The 19055-nt window shown below is 40.7% G+C and overlaps 1 protein-coding gene across 1 annotated transcript in view; it reads right to left on the minus strand.

The window, feature by feature from the left end:
- ZNF277 (zinc finger protein 277) overlaps window positions 1–19055 on the minus strand; it is a 42611-nt gene that overhangs the window by 23012 nt on the left and 544 nt on the right. The window contains exon 2 of the mRNA XM_054279485.1: window positions 1671–1869. Coding sequence (XP_054135460.1) covers window positions 1671–1869 — 199 coding nt within the window. The remainder of the gene's footprint in view (window positions 1–1670; window positions 1870–19055) is intronic.

A 19055-nucleotide genomic window follows, 5' to 3' on the forward strand; every position in this document is an offset into this window, starting at 1 on the left:
TTAACCCAAATAATCAATGACCAGATAAAACCAATGCCTTGTGATACTTCCAGGGAGCCAGAATGAGTGATCATGTTGACTCATGAAGCAGAAGCTTATTCTCCTTATCTCTTTTCCCTCTGCCCTTATGCCAACTTATCTTTATTCTTCAAAGTTAAAAAGAAAAGAAAAAAATTTTCCATTAGCATTGGTCCTTTATGGATTATCCACTTCTTGCAGTTCTGTCAAGAAATGTATTCCTAAGACTGGCTGTAACTTATTGCTAAATATAAAAATAATACTATCTTTACAGAGTTGATCCCTGTATTTTCCTCACCTCAGTTCAACACTTCAGAATATATTCTCTTTTTTGTGCATAGTATTAGACTATTTTACTAATACAGCAAATCAGAGAAAGCACACTTCAGAGCAACAATTCCATCATTTCATGTCCTGGGGCCACTTTCTGCAAGATTTGGCTACCTTCCAATTGCATTAGCAGCAAAAATAATCTAAATGGGCCCTTTTTGAAGGGGTGATTTTAAAATACATTTCTATTAATGCAAAATAATTCCCCCAAGCACGCTGAGACTGGTGGTCCATGACTGAGCAGCTCTGATTCCTTCACTTACCCAAAGATACTAGTACTATCTCCAAAGAACAGTACATTCTCCTTCTGCCTGCCTTCAGCAGAAAAGCAAACAAAAACTACCATCAGTTTTCAATTTTAAGCAACGTTAAGCTCATACATTTGATTAAGGATTTAATTTATATGGCTTACATTTCTCTTCCTAAATTATATTGTATTATTTCATTTTTTTTTGAGTCTTGATAGAAACAAGGTCCTGATTTTGACTTAGTAACTAGTGACAGAAGACCTACTAGAAAACTCATTTTAGTTGAGAATTTATCTGTCTAACACTTAAATACTACAGCAGAAGTATCTACAGACTGGAAGGTACTGTCTAGCCTTCCTCCTGGCCCATACATTACTGTGGAAAGCAAAATACCAGGCAAGAACCCTGTCTCTGAAGTTACAAGCCAGCTGGGGCCATGCCAGCTACTGGAGAAGTTAAGAGAGAGAAAGCCAAATGTGACCCTGGTGAGATGATCAATGACACAGGTGTAGAAGGAGCCACAGTTGTGTGCAGATCACAGTACTGTAAAGCATAGTTAAGGCATAAATGTCATTTTGATGGGGGAATACTGTCCTTAAAGCAGCACAAACAAATTTCATCCCAGAATGTGAGAGATCCTGTACTGAGCACCTTCTGTGTACAATACACAGCTTTAGGACATTGTACAGGAATAGAAATAGTTTTGCCCTACGCAAATAAAACCCCAGATTAGGAAAGCTGATTGCCTGGAATGGGCTTTGCTAAAAACCAGCTTTCTAGTTTGCACACAAATTGTTGATCAGTGATAGGACCTGAGAAGACCCTTGGATATATTAAAAAGTGCCAAACACAGGAATTGCCAAGTATTCTAAAACTGAGCTCACTAGTCCCAGCAACATCTAGGCACTAGGGAGAGGGAAGGAAACAGGAAAACAACCCCACAGTCCAGCAGCAAAAGGCTCATAAGCAGAAATCCTCCCACAATGTCTTTTTAAAAAGATGATCTCTACTTTTCCAAAGCTTTCAATAACATCTGCACACACACACACTCATTTAAAATGACATAACCCTTACCTTCTAAAATCTGCCACCAGTTTCACATCTGCTATGACGAGCTTGTGTTCAATAATCATGTGTTTCAGGAGCTGGTTTTGTTCTGCTAAGACATAGCATTCTGTGCAGAAAATACAAGGCACATAGGGAGAACTTTCTACTGCATCAACACCACCTGGACTTTCTGGCAGAGACAGAGGCTCCAAAATACACTCGGTATCTAAAATAAGAATAAAAAAAAATTAATTTGGACTAAGTAAATAAATGTACATCTCTTGGAGTACTTTTAGGTAGTACATGTAAAACCTGTTTGAGTCTTGGTTTTGTTGCATGGATCACTTGAGGAGAAGATGCTTGTAAGCAGCTTGACTGCATTGATTCCAAGGGGGACAGTGGGAGGTCAGCACAGGACAGTTCTCAGGTGTCTTTCTCAAATGAAACTCCCAGCTGACACCAAGCCAGTCACACACAAGTGCTCTGCTTACCACTAAAGAAATTTTATGATGGGAAACCTACTTTTCTTCTTCTCACTATCCAATCTACCTGTTGATATGAATGAAGCCACTCTTTGCGGCTCCCTGATACTCTGAGCCACATTGCTCAGTGTCAGGAAGGATTTAGACTGCATACCACAAACTGTTTTGCATGTTAATTTTCCCAATTATACTTTTATTTTTTGCAGAATACTGACTGACTCTTGAAGATATGCATTTGTCTTGCCTTTTTTTCCCATTAACATCTAATTCCCTGTTCTATGACAAAAGACTTTCCTTGATCAAGGTTACTGCCACCAGATGCTCATGCCCACTGGAGCACTTTCTAACTGTACAGATGGTGAGGAAGGGGCAGCCAGGCTCCATGTGGAAAGGTGAATGGCCCCTGTTTGTTCCACACTGTACCAGCCAGACACAGGTTCTCCAGGTGACACCACACAGAGGTGACTCACTGCCACATGCTGTCCTGGGGTTACATGTGTGTGTTCCCCATTTCAACAACACTGGTCTAAACTCATAAGCTCTTCCACAAATTGGTATAATTCATTAAGACACACTGACCAAGAGACTTAAACAGTTGGCCCCATTAGCCTAACCAAATTCCAGCTGTCCAGAAGTAAAATGTGGTGTTCATTTTCCAAATTAATCCTACCTCAGTCTTGGGTTAGGGTTTCTCTTGGAAGCAGATGTCAATTTCAACAGGTATCTTCAATTTTAGATACATCAATTTTGGATAGCAAAAAGCAAACAGAAAAAAGCTCCCATGTTCCTGCCCTCTTGAAGTTGAAAATTGAAAACATGGGTGTTCTGTATTATGAAGTTAGTTTGTGCAGCAGGAGAATAAGCTCTGTCTCTGGACTCCTGCAGTGCCATGAACACCTCTGTACAAAAATGAAATTTCACAGAATGACAGAATGGATGAGATTGGAAGGGACCTCTGGAGGTCAGCTGGTCAAGGAGGATTCTCACACAGGACCATGCAAATGGCTTTGACTCCACAACTTCCCTGGGCAACCTGTGCCAGGCTCAGACACCCTCACAGTGCAAAACCATCTCCTGCTATTCTGAGAGCACCTCCTGGGCATCAGTTTCTGAAGATACCTGAAGAATTAAGAAAAAGGCCTTCTCTCAAGTCTGTTATTTTGTCACACATGAATTTTAATACACACATGGTTAAAGGAACTTTCATTTTTACCAGATAACTTTCACCCAACAAAAATCACATATATATGTTATACTTTGGCAAGTATAATAAATCTGACACTCTGGTAACTTGCTTACATGGAAAATTTCAAAAATAATGAAAAAAATCACAGTAATTTAGCTTTTTTCCTAGGAGAATATGTTAATGCATCAGGGCTCTACCCCCCATTCTACCAAGACACTGAAATAACCAAAGAAGGGCTGGAGAATCCCATTGAGAGGCAGACCTGGGAAGCCCCTGTGAGTTCTGTGACAAATCTGTGTCCAGGCAGAGGAACAGGAGCTCCACAGCAGCCACAGCACAGGCAGTGGCTCAATGGTGGGGCTGCCCCAGGGGACTGAGGGCAAGCTGGAGCTGCTGGGAGCCACAGGTGGTAAAGGGGATAAAAGCATAGGAAACACACCTTTAGCAGTTCTAACCTGCTCCTGAAAAAATATATATGTCCTGCACAACTGTTCGGGCTTCTACTTAGGACTTCTGAAATACAGAACATCCTGGAAAGGCGCTGCCTTGACTGAACACTGATGGCTGGGTTACACTGACTTCAATTTCTCACATGAAACCAAGCACTGAGGAAGGATGGCAGCACACAGAGCATGGTGTTACCTGGAGCAATGCAGCTGCTGTGCACAATCTAACATTTTTCTTCTCATAATTTAGTCTACACTTCAGCTCATTCTCTTCCCTTAGAAATTTCTTTATTAAACTGGCATTGCAGAAATTGTTCCATTTTGCCCTATTTTAAGAACAGCAGTGGCTACACCATGTGCTAGAGCAATCCTCATGAAAGGGTCAAATCTCCCAAGCAAAATTGGTGGTACCTGCAAGAGTCCAGCTTTGTCCATACATACAGTCAGTCCTGTTCCCTGAAGAAGCATTACACCATGTTTACTGAGAAAAGTAGAACCTAATTTCCTTTGCAATTGCTGATGCCAAGTGAACTAAGACGACATTCTGTCAGCCAGTTCAACTTAACCCAGCAAAGAGCAACACTGCTTTTTGCTAATTTTCGGTGTAGCTCTCTTGTAATAACCCATTTAAACCATTAGAAATCCAAATAAATAAGCACCTATCTGCCTCAATAAATCAACTTTCAACAGATAGGTGTGTGCAGCAGGAACTGGTAGAAAACTTGGACAAGGAGCCTTGTTTAGTAAGGGGACTTGTGAATAGCAACTGCTTGGGCTGGAAAAACAGAACTGCTCAGTCTTTAACTGTAGTCATGAGCTGATGAAAGGAATAAACTGGGGTGAAGGGTTTTTTTGCTGCCCAAACAGAGTAGCTAATGCTACAAGAGAATAACTTTAGGCTATCAGAGCAGTTTGGCAAAAGCAGAAGCTTATGCAATTTCTTTCGAAGGCACTCAAAAGAAGAGGCGAAGGAAAAAGGAATCCATGTAAATATCTTTATACTCATCTGCTACAAAAAACACTGAACAAAAGAATAAATGCACAGAGCTGAACAAATGTACAGCCTTTAGCACAGCACTTACTGGACCAATGTAGAACAAACCTCAAAACAGTACAAATAAATCCAAGCATAATATTGAAATCTCTGCAAAAGCAGCTAATTTTGTTTCTATATTTGGAGCAGAGTGACTACAGGTACTGAATAAAAGCTGTTAACTATAGCACAGTTCAGGGCTAACAGGGAAATAAAACCTCTCAGATGTATTCTCAGACTCCAAGACTCCTACATGCAGAGACATTTGAAAATGAGGGAAAAGTAGCAAGCTTTTCTCTTAGAATCTACTGCAATGAGAATAACTTCACAGAGAAGGATTAAACATCCCCCTGGTGCATGTGCCCTGCCTGACAAGGGTGAGAAGCAATTACCTAGGAATGGTATAAAAATAGGCCAAACAAACAGAAATCACACAAATAGAATAGTCTTCCAGAAGTCTGACTATGGAGAGTTTTAGTCAAAGGCTATATGAGCCCCTTAGAAAAGCAGCTTTTATTTTTTTTTTCCATTGACTTATTCCTGCACTATTTGAAATTCTTGGTCTTTTAACACCTACAAAAACTTGCATCAACCTTTCATATTTTTGGAATGATTTTATGAAAATTTTCCTTTATTCCTTGATGTCCTGGTCCAACTTGAGGCTAGTTCTACTCTACTCATCATGTAATGTGGTAAGAGGTAGCCTGAAAATGTCCAAGAGTGGAAGAAAACATGTTTCTAAATCAGCACAGATTTTTTTCTTTTTTGATCTCTCCTCTATTTACCTTTTATTTCTGGTATTTCACTTGCTTTAAGGATCATTGAATTAACCACTGAATTCTCTTAAATGATTCAGTTTTTGAAGTTGTGAATCAGGTGTTAATGCACAAGTCAGTGGTCATATTCTTTGTGTGTTCACTCCTGTGTTACTCTGCATTTGTTAACATTGCACAGCACTTTTTTGGGTGCAGTTTGCTCAAATAACATGAGATTTCGTGCAATGCTTCAGCTGGCCCTCCTGCTTACCACTTAGGAAAATAAAAGGTGTATTAACAGCAAAATACATCACCTTTGCTTATTGTGTCTGTGATGAACAGCACAGGACTCATGAGACTCCCTATGAGAAGAGAGCCTTATAAACCCATCCATTAAATTTTGGATGAATCATGTTGTTGCCCCTGAGTTTTTCTTCTCTGTCTAATAGAAAAGCAGCATGGCTGCTATGCAACGGGACATCCCAAAGGCTTCACAGAAAGCCCTCTGAACTCAGAAAATAAGAAAATTCCTTTCTCAGTCACAGAATTGGCAGCTGACACCACGTTGTTCAACCTTTAACAGGACAGATAAAACTATGGTCTTTAACAGCTAATTCAGAGCTAAAAAAGGTAGATTAGTAGAATGAAGAGAACAGAGGAATACCTTCTTTGAAAACTAAAACTAAGATGTACACCAAGTTCTTCAGGGGAAAATGAAATAAATACTTTGAAGGTATTTGAGAATGAGATGGTATAGAAAACAGTTTACCTTCAAAACTAGAATAAGCACTGTTTTTTTTTTTTTTAATAAGCACCCACAGGATACCCGGTACAATGGATTTCTGATCTCTGCACAGGGACTGTATACACCATTACAACAGTGAGGAAAAAAAAAGTAAATTAAAAAAGGCTGCCTGTTATAGAAATTATATGGCTTCATTTTATTTTAAGAATTGTTATAATATATACTAGTTAATCTTCACAGCTAGTGAAGCAACAAGATGAAAATGGATTAATTTTCCTTACTGGAACATTTTTACTTTTGAATACAATTATTCTAAGCTCCAAACCAATGTTGGTTTGCACAATTAAGTAAATGTTCCACCCACACAGTTATAACACAGCTACAGCAGGGCAGGCAGTGCACTCCACCTGTACAATCACACATGCAATTATCACAAAGCAATATGCAAGGCAATTCTTTGGCCAACACAACAGATATTATTATCAGGAAGAAAAGGAAGGAAAGATTTGGCTTTTGAATGGGAGCTTTGAAAGGCAAGGTCTCCAGAGATGGTCCCCAGTGTAACCACTTGGTGCCACCAAGAAGCACAGGGATGTCTCATTATCCTGACTTTCTCCACCTTATCCCACCACTCCTACCCATCTGCCATTGCCCTTCTGTGCTGGCTCCCAGGCTTGCCAAATCCTCGGATGAGTCACTCCAGCTCTTTACCATTATGAACCATTCCTTCCTTCCTTTTTGCTCAAGAAGGTTGAAAATGCTGCCGCAAGAGTCCACCAAGGGCAAGAGCAAACTAAGGAGTGCACGGTGAGCAGCAGTAGGGTGAAACAGAACCTCCTCAGTTTTACAGCCTCAGCTGTCTCACACAATTTTAGCATAAGCCTGCCACAGTGTGCGAGTCACAGGACGAGAGGAAAAGGAAGTAAGTCCAAAGACAAGAGATTTTAACTAGGGAAGAAGAAATCAACCTATTTTAAAACAGATTAATCGATTTATTATTAAATGAAGAATACTTTGAAAATTCAAGGCATTGCAAAGTCTGAGAATTGAAATTATGAAAAAGGAATTAATCCAAATTTGCTTAAGACATATTTATGGGTTTCCTATCATTTTTTGTAGTCTATGGCACAGCAACAAGGCCTTAGGCTGAGGACTTTACAATGTAAATATCCCACTGTTGGTAACACAAGGATAATGAAACAACATAAGAACATCTGCTGGAATGTTAAGTGTCTTTCTAATTAAATCCAATAGTTGAATGGATCAATTCATTACCAACAAATCTGCTTTATTATCTCATTAATACAGCTGGTTAATATTATGAGGAGATTAGCACAAGAACTTGAAATGATCCTAAAACAAAAATGAACACAACAAAGACATACTGGTGAATACAGGAGTCCAAATAAGGAGCAAAAGACAGATTTTTAGACACATAAAGAACAAAGGGAAGAAGGAATGACAGGAAAACAAAAGACACCTAGCAAACCTGGCACTCCACGCTGGCAGCCCAACAGATGCTGAATGGGAAACAAAAAGGCTGAGCACCCTCCCCCAAATTCTCACTGATCACATGGCAAAACCATTTAGTAGCCAAAATGACCAAACCCCACTGAAGAATACATTGGGGAAACTACCTGTATTCCTATAGGTAATTCTGCACAAAAGAGTGCTGCATTTAAAACTCTTTAAGAAATGAGCAGTTTTAAAGCTTTGTCTTGGAATCAATTGTTTTTGAGATGATGCAAGAGTATGGAGAAGGATGGGCGTGACACTCAAAATACATACATGACAGCTTCCCTGTTTTGCAGCCTTGGCACTGCAGCATCTATTTGTTGGCACAGCAGCATTCCCTAATTTGTGGTCATATTCTTGGAAGCAATTTTACACTGATTACAGGATATTTCCTTTGTTTTCCAGAGCACAAAAGATGGACGACTAATGACTTGCCAAATAAACAGTATTCGAAGCCAAAACTCAGAATAATGAAAATAAAACACCCTGTCATGGTCCTCACCAATACTACATGCAAATATGCTTCCTAATGAAAGAAGAATTGATGTACATAATCATCTCCTACCTCAATATATTAAAGCCCTCAAGTACTTCTATTAAGTTGAATTAAGTCTGAGTTCATGAGGAATTATTTACCTATTACTTCTGCTTGTTAACACACTATGAATGATATTTAGTTAAAATGTCCATGTGCTCTAGGGGAGAACACATCCTGTAGCTTCCCCCAAGATCAATCAGTCCCAGCCCTGCTTGTTTTTTCATTGAATGCAAATGAGCACTTCAAAAGAACACTTAATCCTACTGCTAAAGCTTGTCAGTTTTACAGACACTGTACATATTCTGTAGCATTTGCTGTCTAGGAATATGAGAATTTGATTCCAGTTAAAAAGTTAAATGACAGCTTTAAGAAAAGCTGTAAGTTACCGAATCCTAATAACTCAGAACAGAGTTTCTGCAGAGCAGGTGTCTGCTGGGAGCTGGAACCAACAGAAATACAACTGTGCTTAATAGCCATATTTAACAGGGCTGCTCTGTCGGGGAGCTCAGGATGGTGCAGTTTCATTAGCATTAACAAGTGTTGCCATGGCACTGCAGCACAGGCACCAGAACACAACTGAATAGCACTGGTAAAGTGATTAATAAAAATGTGAAGTGCTGGAATTTTAATAAAACAAAACCAATGTGCTTGCCAATAAGATCATGTTTAAATAATAGACTAGATTATTGCCCAGTTCAGCAGCAGATACATGCCACTGCTTGTTGTCTTTCTGCTGGAGCCCAGACAAACCCCCACATCTGTAAAGGCCAGAGCAAACCTACTGTTCTCACACAGAGGGACACATGCCCACACACACACACTAATGGAAGTGACCCCAGTAAGTACTCATAACAGTATTTAAGTGCTGATGTTAACATGCAATTTATAAATATTTAACACACTACAGCAGGTTCAGAGCTGTATAATGCCTCATTCCTGGGTAAATGACAGAGACTTACATTAGGGTAACTAAAATGAGGGTTTTATATTTTGGTCACAAATATGAAAGAACACTTATCTACTTCAGCATTATATACTGAATAATTGTATTATACTTTTTAGAGCTTCTGTGATTTCTTATGGCTATTGTTAAACAAATTTTCTGTTTACCTTTCCTTGTTTAGTGTGATCATGTGACTTGGTAGACATGGAGAGCTGAGATCCACATTATCTACTAAAATAAGGGATTAGAAGCAATGATTAAACCCTAGACTATTATCTGGAAAGATTAACACAGTAATTATGTAGCCTGAAACTCAGAATGTTGAGTTACAAGGAAGATGAAGAAAATATCCAACTGAAGAATCTGAAATGGAAGGACAAAAGGGATCATCCAGGCTCTTCTTTTGTACTTATCTCCCAAATCTATCTAACAAAAATTAGCAGCTTTTTTTCTGTTAAACTTGCTATTTAGTAAAAAGGCATACCAAAGACATCATAATAAAGCATAAACAGTGCTGTTTAAATTTAAGGTATAAAGATTGCATTTCTGCTATTTTCATATGAAAACTCCTGGGGAAAAAAAGAAGAGAAAAAAAAATGCACAATTTTGTGTCAAGGTGCTCTAGACCATAATTAAATACATGTTAAAAATACATACTGGAAGGCATCACAAGGTAAAACATGTATATGCAAATGTAGTACTTGTGTTTGTTACCATTGCCACTGTTCTGCTTAACCCTCTGCAAAGAGCAGCAAACTGGAAAAAGGCACGTCTTACTTTACATATTCTGTGCCTGTGACCTCAGCTCTCCCAGAAAGGAGGGGTCTTAACAATGTGTTTAACATGGACAGTAATACTTCATTGCTATAATTTGTCTTTGCAGTGCCTTTAAAAATACTGTATGAAGCCTAGTAACTTCTATGCCAGCACTGCTATGTAAAGCAGGTTAATTACTCACTTCTTTTTATTGTGATCATTCAGTAGTGATCAATAATGCTTTATTACAAGGATTTTCCTTTTCTTGTCACATGTTCTTTTCCTCTAGCAGGATTCAATTTCCAAGCACGTTTATCCTTTTGATGTTAAAAGAATTGCCTCGTGGTCTTTTTAACAATTACTTTACTCTCTGTAACTACAGGAAAGGCTGTGTGATTTGCCTTAAAAACATAAAGCCTGCTTTAGCAGTTCCTGACACCCCCATGCCATTATGATGGGAATTTCTGCCATGCTCCTAACTAAAACATTTGCATTGCAGTGTTTACAACTTTTCCACTGGTAGACTTTCCTTGAAAAAGGCAACTATATGAAAAAAACAACTGCAAATAGTGTCAAACTTTTATTTTAAATAGCACTTAAATTTTTTCAGACTCATACAAATTAGAACTAACCTCAAAATGCATCCTGAGAGGTCTTGTTTCTGGCATCCTTGTGTGTGTGGGTGTCATACTGACAGAACAGGCTGAAATCTCTCTCAGATATTCTGACTGAGCTTCCTGACACACAGAGAGCCTTCAAGGCTGAACCAAGTGAATTTTATACTTAATGAAGAATCTGTATGAAGAAGAGGCCCTGTGATGTTAGAATCTCTGTGGTCTGTTGCTGCTTTCTCAGTGAACTGCACCTTTTCCAGATGGAAAGTAGCAAAATAAGTTGTTTCTACTTTTAGAATCAAACCTCCATAAACTGGTATTCAAACTGGAAAAACAGTGGCTCAAAGGGAAAGTTCATTATAGTGTTCAGTGATGTGAATCAACATACTTCAGCCTGATATCATGATTCAGGAAAACAAAGCTTTGATTGTACTTCAAATAATCCACTATTTATACTCTTTGCACATACACTTTTGAAAATTATTTTGAGAGGAAAGTATTTTTAAGTCAGGGCTCAAATAATTATGTCTTATAGATCCCAGAGACATCTCACAGCAAGCTATACAAAACTTTTATAAGATTATTCTTTGTCCCAGAGTTTGAAATAAATATTTTTGTGATACTGTCTCAGTGCATTCATTAAACATATAACACAAATCTTGACTTCCTAAGTATGATATATGCTTGCTGATACTACTAATGCAGCTCATGGACATGGATGATACAATAATTAAAATTAACTTCATCAAGAAACAGAATTAGAATGTTTGAATTAGTGATACAAGTTGTTCATATTCTTCAGGCAACATTTTACTAACTGTATAAATACATGTAGGGTCCTGAACATTAAATTAGTACAGTAATAATAAATAATAAAAATACACCATGTTTTCATTCTGTATAAGACAAAATCAAATTAAAACCTCCAGCAGGATGGTTTTTTAACATACTGGTCTTTAGAGAAAAAGCTCTACCTCATTTATTCATGCATTACAGAGTCATAATAAAATTTCGGTGCTGGCACACTGGTCAGGACAAATGCTAGCAAAATGCTCCTCTGGCAGCAGCATCACTTAGAACTGCACACATTTGTTTAACAACCTGCTGTTGTGTGTATATTGTGAGCCTTGTGCACTTCCACCATGGGACTCACAGCCACATGCCAGGAACTTGGCACGAGGTTCTGGGTGGGAGGGTGCTGTGCCAGCTTCCCCATGCTGCCCACCAGCCCTGACTCTCCTCTTGCACCCCAGCACAGCCCTGACCCTCACAGGAGTCCTGCAGCCCCCGTCACTCTCAGCTGCTTTGTGCACTGGCTGGCTTTAGAGACCAGTTTCAGAGCATGTGAACAGGGCTTGTTTGGAGCCCAGGTATATGAAAAATGCATCCCAACCCTGAACAGAAATGCCTGGGTCTAAACCAAGGGGCTGTTCAGTGTGCGAGCACTCACTTCACGTGAGCAGAAATGCCAAACCGTGCAGTGTAGCTGCAGGGACAGTGGCACCTTCTTCTGCTGTGCCTTATCATTTGTTCAGGTAACAGAGACACAATATACCACAAAAAAATCATGAGGTTGAAACAGATGGCATGTAAAGTTATAGTGCTTCTACACCAGAGGGATAAAGAGAAGGTGTTTAACCTGCTACAACCACACAGGGCAAGTGGCTACTCCTTGGGTACAGAGTCCCCAAAGACAAATGGGAAGATGACATCTCAATGAGCAAGAATCAAACACAACCAGCTGGGCCATTTCACACTGGCCACTGCCTGTGAGTCATAAAAATATCAGAGAAAAATACACAAAATTAAAAAAAAAGACAAATTGGAAGATAGTGTCCAGTGAAAGGTCCAGCGAAAACAAAAGGGAAAAAAATCAAAAGGCAAGTTTCAAGAAACAAAGTGGAAATGTATTACAAAGGACAGGTGCCTGTGGACCACTGCAGCCACTGACAAAACACCTACTACAATTTCTAACTTAAAGGTCTACTACAGCAGCATATCAGGACAGAATGGCAAACAAGCAGTGATAATGGAAACACCTGCTGGAAAACCAGGTCTTGGGATCAATGATTGGACTACTGCAGCTATACCATTTCCTATGGAAACATTAAAATTAACATGTACTGCTATTGTTTGGGTTGGAAGGGACCTACAAGAGCACCTAGTTCCAACCTGCCCCTTGACATAGGCAGAGATGCCACAGCACAACTTCAGTCTGGTTTTGTGGTTTTAGTGGTACTGACTAATGCATTATTTAATATAACAATCATCAGGTCATTGAACACTAGTCTTTTCCTATTCAAGTGGCTGTAATTAATTATTGACTGACAATAACTCTGCAAAGAACCCAGACTTTTACAAACATATTTCCCTGATTTCAGTGAGACACTGCTCAGGATGATGTGCCCAGCTCTTCAGAGGCACAGACCTGCTTTAAAGCTGTACAAAACTCACCACATTTTTTTTCTCCCGCTTCTTGAATGTCATGTTCTTTCCTCCATTGTGTGAGGCTTTTATTGATGCAATATTTAAAGCTACTTTAAAAAGCCCACAGAAAGACATTCACATGCTTTCAGGCTTTTCTCCCAGATTCAGCCTGCTGGGAGTTTGTGGATGAGAATGTGAAGCGAAAACCTCAGAGACTGGGAACAACTGCAGTTTTAGGATATAAATGGTCACACAAAGTTGTAGAGTTCTAGCAAAGGTTTCAGGACAGGACATGGTGGAAGGAAGCACACAGGGCTGGGAAAGGTTATGAAGGCTCTTTGGATAGACAAATTTACCCTATACTGAAGTTAAGATACTTAATGCTTGTAATTCCATAATTATTAATTTTTCATTTCATTCATTAATTCATTCATTCAAATGCATTCAATTTCATAATAAAAAATTAAGTTTTTTCTTCCTTTCCTACTGTTTGTATATACAACCATGTGCTAGTTTAAACCCTACACCCCTTCATCAAGAAAGCAGGCTGAAGTCTCAAAGGGTGAACTCTAAGATCTGTTTATATGTCAAGCAGACCCTGTGGCAGTCATTATTGCTACAAGAATCTACAACTTCGTGCTCTTCCAGAAAACCAGGACTCCCCAGGAAAAACAAAGCAGTGAACAAGGTGTTTCAAGAGGAATAACAAATTATCCTGGCATCTGTGTTACCCTCAGAACATTCAGAACACTTGAAGCACCTCTCTAGCCTATACCTCTACATCTAAATAAAGCATGTCCACATCTATTATTTGTTCAAGTGATGAGAAACCCTTTTTTGGGGTAAGAACTAGATATTTTCCCATACAGAAACAGTTTAAAGGTCCTCGTCAGTCTGAGGACTGATGGAACACCACTCATTCTTACTCCACTGCCAGTAACTGCAAGACTGAGCAGAGGTTTCAAAGAACTGGGAGGCTTTAACACACAAACAAGTTACCATGTTTGAGCTTGTACCTGCTCACCAGGCAGTCTGCAGCAGCTCACTTCTAAATGAGCTCTGGTTAGAGTATAGAGGAGCTGATACTATCTAGTTTGTTCATGTATCAAAGCCTTTACCTGCTACTGAGAGGGCAAGAAGTGGCTTAGCATACCAGAAATAAGTATTTTTTTAAAATATAAATGAAAGATAAAGGCCATCCATCTTTGCTTTTAAGCTATGAAAGTCTTCTGAATTCAGAGAAAACCAAATAGCAAATCTTTATTGGGTATTTTTGGGGAATACAACATATCCTATGCCTTGTGCTAACAGAAATTATGCATTCGTGCTGACGTGTAGGGATGCCCCTTGTCTTCAGATAAAATACACTGCACATTTACAACACAATTATTTGTAAAATTATGGCAGCAATCATGGGCACTTTAGATCTCTATTACCAACCAATACAATCCATCACTTATTTTATTAAGCCATTGTGACCTGTTTAATGAAATATTTAGCTTCACTTGTATATTCTTCCATCGTCAGTTATTTAAGAAATGTGATGTGAAGGCTAAAACCTCTAAAATATTACTGCAACAGTTACATGAAAGGATTCTGCCTTTTCAATTTTCAAACAGAAAAGCACATAAAAGGTGATTCTTACAACAATAACTTAGTAATTTCCAGTCCTCCAAAAGATCCACTTGCTTATCAGGTAAATGTTTAAAATTACTTTGAGATTGGATTTTTAATTAAAAATCACAAAAAAGGCTCTTTAAACATTTTTAAATAATACTGCTTTAGGAGATCCATTCTGGTAATCATATTAAAATAAATTGCGTTGCACTTCCAGAATTAATTAGTGAACCTGTCCTCCAGGTGTAATTGCTAATTGTTCAGTTCACAATGATTAAACTGCATCCTTTACAGAGCTCATAATGCCTACTAGTAAAAGGACTCTCTTCTCTCTCTGTCCAAAATCTGCAGTATGGTGGAAGCGTCAGGGCTTGAAATCCTCTACAGCACACAAAGATATAACCTGAGATATCACCAGTGGTATTCTGGATGCTTCAAAGTGCCCTGTGGGAAAACAATGAGGATGCAACACCATGTGTGATCATCTGGAACAGGTGGGGGTTTTCAAGGAAGGGAACTGAGAGGACATCAACCTCTAAACCCATGAGACAGAAACGGGCAGATACACGTGGGCTGCTCATCAGGCCAAGGTCTGAGGGTCTCTCCAGAATGAGGAGATGAGCAGGGGCAGCTCTGTGCTCGGGGGCAGCTCTGTGCTCAGAGGCTGCTCTGTGCTCGGGGCAGTTCTGTGCTCGGGGGCTGCTCTGTGCTCAGGGGCAGCTCTGTGCTCGGGGCAGCTCTGTGCTCAGAGGCTGCTCTGTGCTCAGGGGCAGTTCTGTGCTCGGGGCAGCTCTGTGCTCGGGGGCAGCTCTGTGCTCGGGGGCAGCTCTGTGCTCGGGGCAGTTCTGTGCTCGGGGGCTGCTCTGTGCTCGGGGCAGCTCTGTGCTCAGGGCAGCTCTGTGCTCAGAGGCTGCTCTGTGCTCGGGGCAGCTCTGTGCTCAGGGGCAGCTCTGTGCTCGGGGGCAGCTCTGTGCTCGGGGCAGCTCTGTGCTCGGGGGCAGCTCTGTGCTCGGGGCAGCTCTGTGCTTGGGGCAGTTCTGTGCTCGGGGCAGCTCTGTGCTCGGGGGCAGCTCTGTGCTCGGGGCAACTCTGTGCTCAGGGGCAGCTCTGTGCTCAGGGCAGCTCTGTGCTCAGAGGCTGCTCTGTGCTCGGGGCAGTTCTGTGCTCGGGGCAGCTCTGTGCTCGGGGGCAGCTCTGTGCTCGGGGCAGCTCTGTGCTCGGGGGCAGCTCTGTGCTCAGGGCAGCTCTGTGCTTGGGGCAGTTCTGTGCTCGGGGGCAGCTCTGTGCTCAGGGCAGCTCTGTGCTCAGGGGCAGCTCTGTGCTCGGGGCAGCTCTGTGCTTGGGGCAGTTCTGTGCTCGGGGCAGCTCTGTGCTCGGGGGCAGCTCTGTGCTCGGGGCAGCTCTGTGCTCAGGGGCAGTTCTGTGCTCGGGGCAGCTCTGTGCTCGGGGGCAGCTCTGTGCTCAGGGCAGCTCTGTGCTCAGGGGCAGCTCTGTGCTCGGGGCAGCTCTGTGCTTGGGGCAGTTCTGTGCTCAGAGGCTGTTCTGTGCTCGGGGCAGCTCTGTGCTTGGGGCAATGGCTGCTCTGCCACCTTGCTGGAGGTTTCACCCACAGACACGAGCAGCCAGCAGCTCCCCACTCACCACCGTGCATTCTGTGGGTATTTTAGAGAGGAAAGAAGTAAAGCACTCAGCCTGATGTGAATAGGAGTGGTAGTGTAAGGAAGCAGGGGCTGGGAAGGCATCTAGTCCATCAGTTATTTGGTTAAGGACTATTCAGTATAAAAGAAACAACAAATAACAATAGACATGGTAGATTGCACAGAAATGTTAATGAGCAGGTGAAAACAGACAGTAAGTTGTCTCTGCCAATCTGGGAACTAATGGCATTAAAGGAACTACTCACACATACTTGAACAGGGTCAAGATGAACTTTTGTCACTGATAGGAAAGAGGAAATGTGTGACTATCATATGTACTATGGTATTTTTGAGGGTGCTTGTGGACGGGATCTGAAGGTGATAGTGAAATTTTGTATACTTTATGAAATGGAGTTAAACAGACTTAAGAACCCGCACTGATACATGAAGTGGCCTGTGAACATGGGAGTGCTTGTGAATCTAACAAGGAATGCATCCATTAACCTGGAGAAATCTTTTGGGTCTGAGAGTACATGGGGCTGCTTGTCAGAGATGAGGAAAGAGAAAACCCTGCTCTCCAGAGCCCACTGCGTTGAGCAGCTCTAATAGCATCCTTAACAGAACTTAGAGAGTTGAGCAAAAGAAGGAATGGCTGTACTATCAGGAACAAACCAGCTTTCACTGGAGTATCTTCTAGGTAGAACAAGAAAAAAAAAGAAGATGTGCAAGACCAGTCAAACTTTTGTTTTCCAGAGTAAACTGAATATTCTTAAAAATGGAGTATAAGAGAGAGACATGGAAGGAATCAAACATGTTGTGCTTGGACATGGTGCACCCCAGCAGCATGTGCTCAAAAGCACTTGAGCACAAGAAGACCTTGAGTAGGAAACTGTAACTGTCAGACTACTGATGCAACAATGAAAGACACACTTCCAGAAAAAATACTCATTTTAAAATCCTTTGACAGATGCTGCAAGAAGTGTTGATATGCGGACTGAACAAACTGTACTGTGGACAGCGATACATTTATTAAAAGCCACTTGGTGAAGGCTGCTGGAAGGAACTCACTAGAAAGCAACACTGTCTTGGATTAGAATATAAAACCACAGACTTTCCTGTAAATACAATCAGCAAGCCTGGAAATAGTATATTATTTAATTTTCCTAGATGCTGCCTCCAAGTAAGTGACACACCTCAGGTGCACATGCAAGTACAGGATGTTGCTAGAGAGACCAGTTTTGTAGAATTTAAACTTCTGAATGAATAAAGATTTTGTTCAGAGGCAGAGAAATAATAAATATTATGGTGGGGTATTTATTTGCCCATTGAAAATGTGATTTATACCATTAAGATCTCTTGACCCTAAGTAAGTGTGTTGCAAACAAATAATTTTGAAAAGGCTGCTTGAGCTATTGGACATGCTTGCCTTTGTCCAAGGGAAGGTTGTTAATGCTGAAGTCAGTCATGGTTAACATGAGAGACAGCAGTTACAAGGCTGGAGCAAAATTTAATGACTCCCAGCCAGCATGCTGGCAGACCTGTCTTATGGGGAGATGAAGCACATGGATGGACATGAAAGTCTATAGGCAGACATAAAAGTTAATTTAGCCTGACATCTATTATTTTGATTCTCAACAGTGATTTTTACATTTTTCATTACCTAGAGATTCCAAATGATCTGCCAGGAAATGCAAAGTGAGTTTGGGAGCAAAGACAGAAAGTCCATTAGTCATTTCAACCAGTGTTTGTGCTCAGTAAAAGGAAAACAGCACAGGCCTCTGAATTTCCATTTTCCGCCAAAAAATTCCTTTTTTTCTTTGAACTGGTGCCAATATCTTTACAAGAGTTATCTGAAAAAACCTCAGGGTAACCTCATCATCTCTAGCACACAGACCAATGTATACACAGAAGAGTTGCACAGACTCAGGCACATGTTCTTTCCAATAGTTAGAACAGCACAGCTTTGCCTCCGGGTGCAATTACACCAGGGGCCGATGCTCTAAAAGGGTCTGGCTTTTCATGTATGAGGTTCATGCCAACATACTGAAGCACAGAAATAAGGCAAGAGTACTGCTCTAACTACTAGCATAAATTGATATTACTTTTATGAATAGAATAAGGACACACACTAGACAAACAACACAAATGTCACTTGAAAGACCACTCACTATCAAAGGCCCAAACACAGAATAAAAGTTCTCTAACTCTAGGTTTGAAACTGCCTCCTTGTAGATGACTTCCTTTCATTGTGTCCTTCACACTATTAATGACTTGACAGTAGAAGTTAAAGTCAACCTAAACTGAAAGCTACTCTCTACAAAAACATTAAACTACTTTTTTTCATTTGGATCAAACCAAAGAAACCCATAAAACGTCTAGATACCACTTCAGAATATTGATTTCATTGGATAACACTTTTCTAAAACCAGACACACTCATTTTAGAGACAACTTGTACCTGGTAAGCCCGGCAAAGCAGCATCATTACTATTGTTTTCTCCATTTATTCTTCGTGTGCCTTTCCACAGGATCAGAAGATATAACCCAAGCTGTTGCTCCCGCCTCAGAACACTCAGGCTTCTCTTAGAAGGACCAGTGTAGCCTGAGGATTTCTTGCGGTTTACCCACGGTGAGCTCTAGCTAAGCTCCTTCCAGGAGGGTGCAGACACACAAACCTCTCGACAAGCACACAAACCCCAAACCCTGCTGTTCTTGCTGC

Source organism: Melozone crissalis, unplaced genomic scaffold (genome assembly GCF_028551555.1).
Source record: "Melozone crissalis strain CALT ecotype California unplaced genomic scaffold, PUWL_Pcris_2 ptg000004l_1, whole genome shotgun sequence".
NCBI classification, from domain to species: Eukaryota; Metazoa; Chordata; class Aves; order Passeriformes; family Passerellidae; genus Melozone; species Melozone crissalis.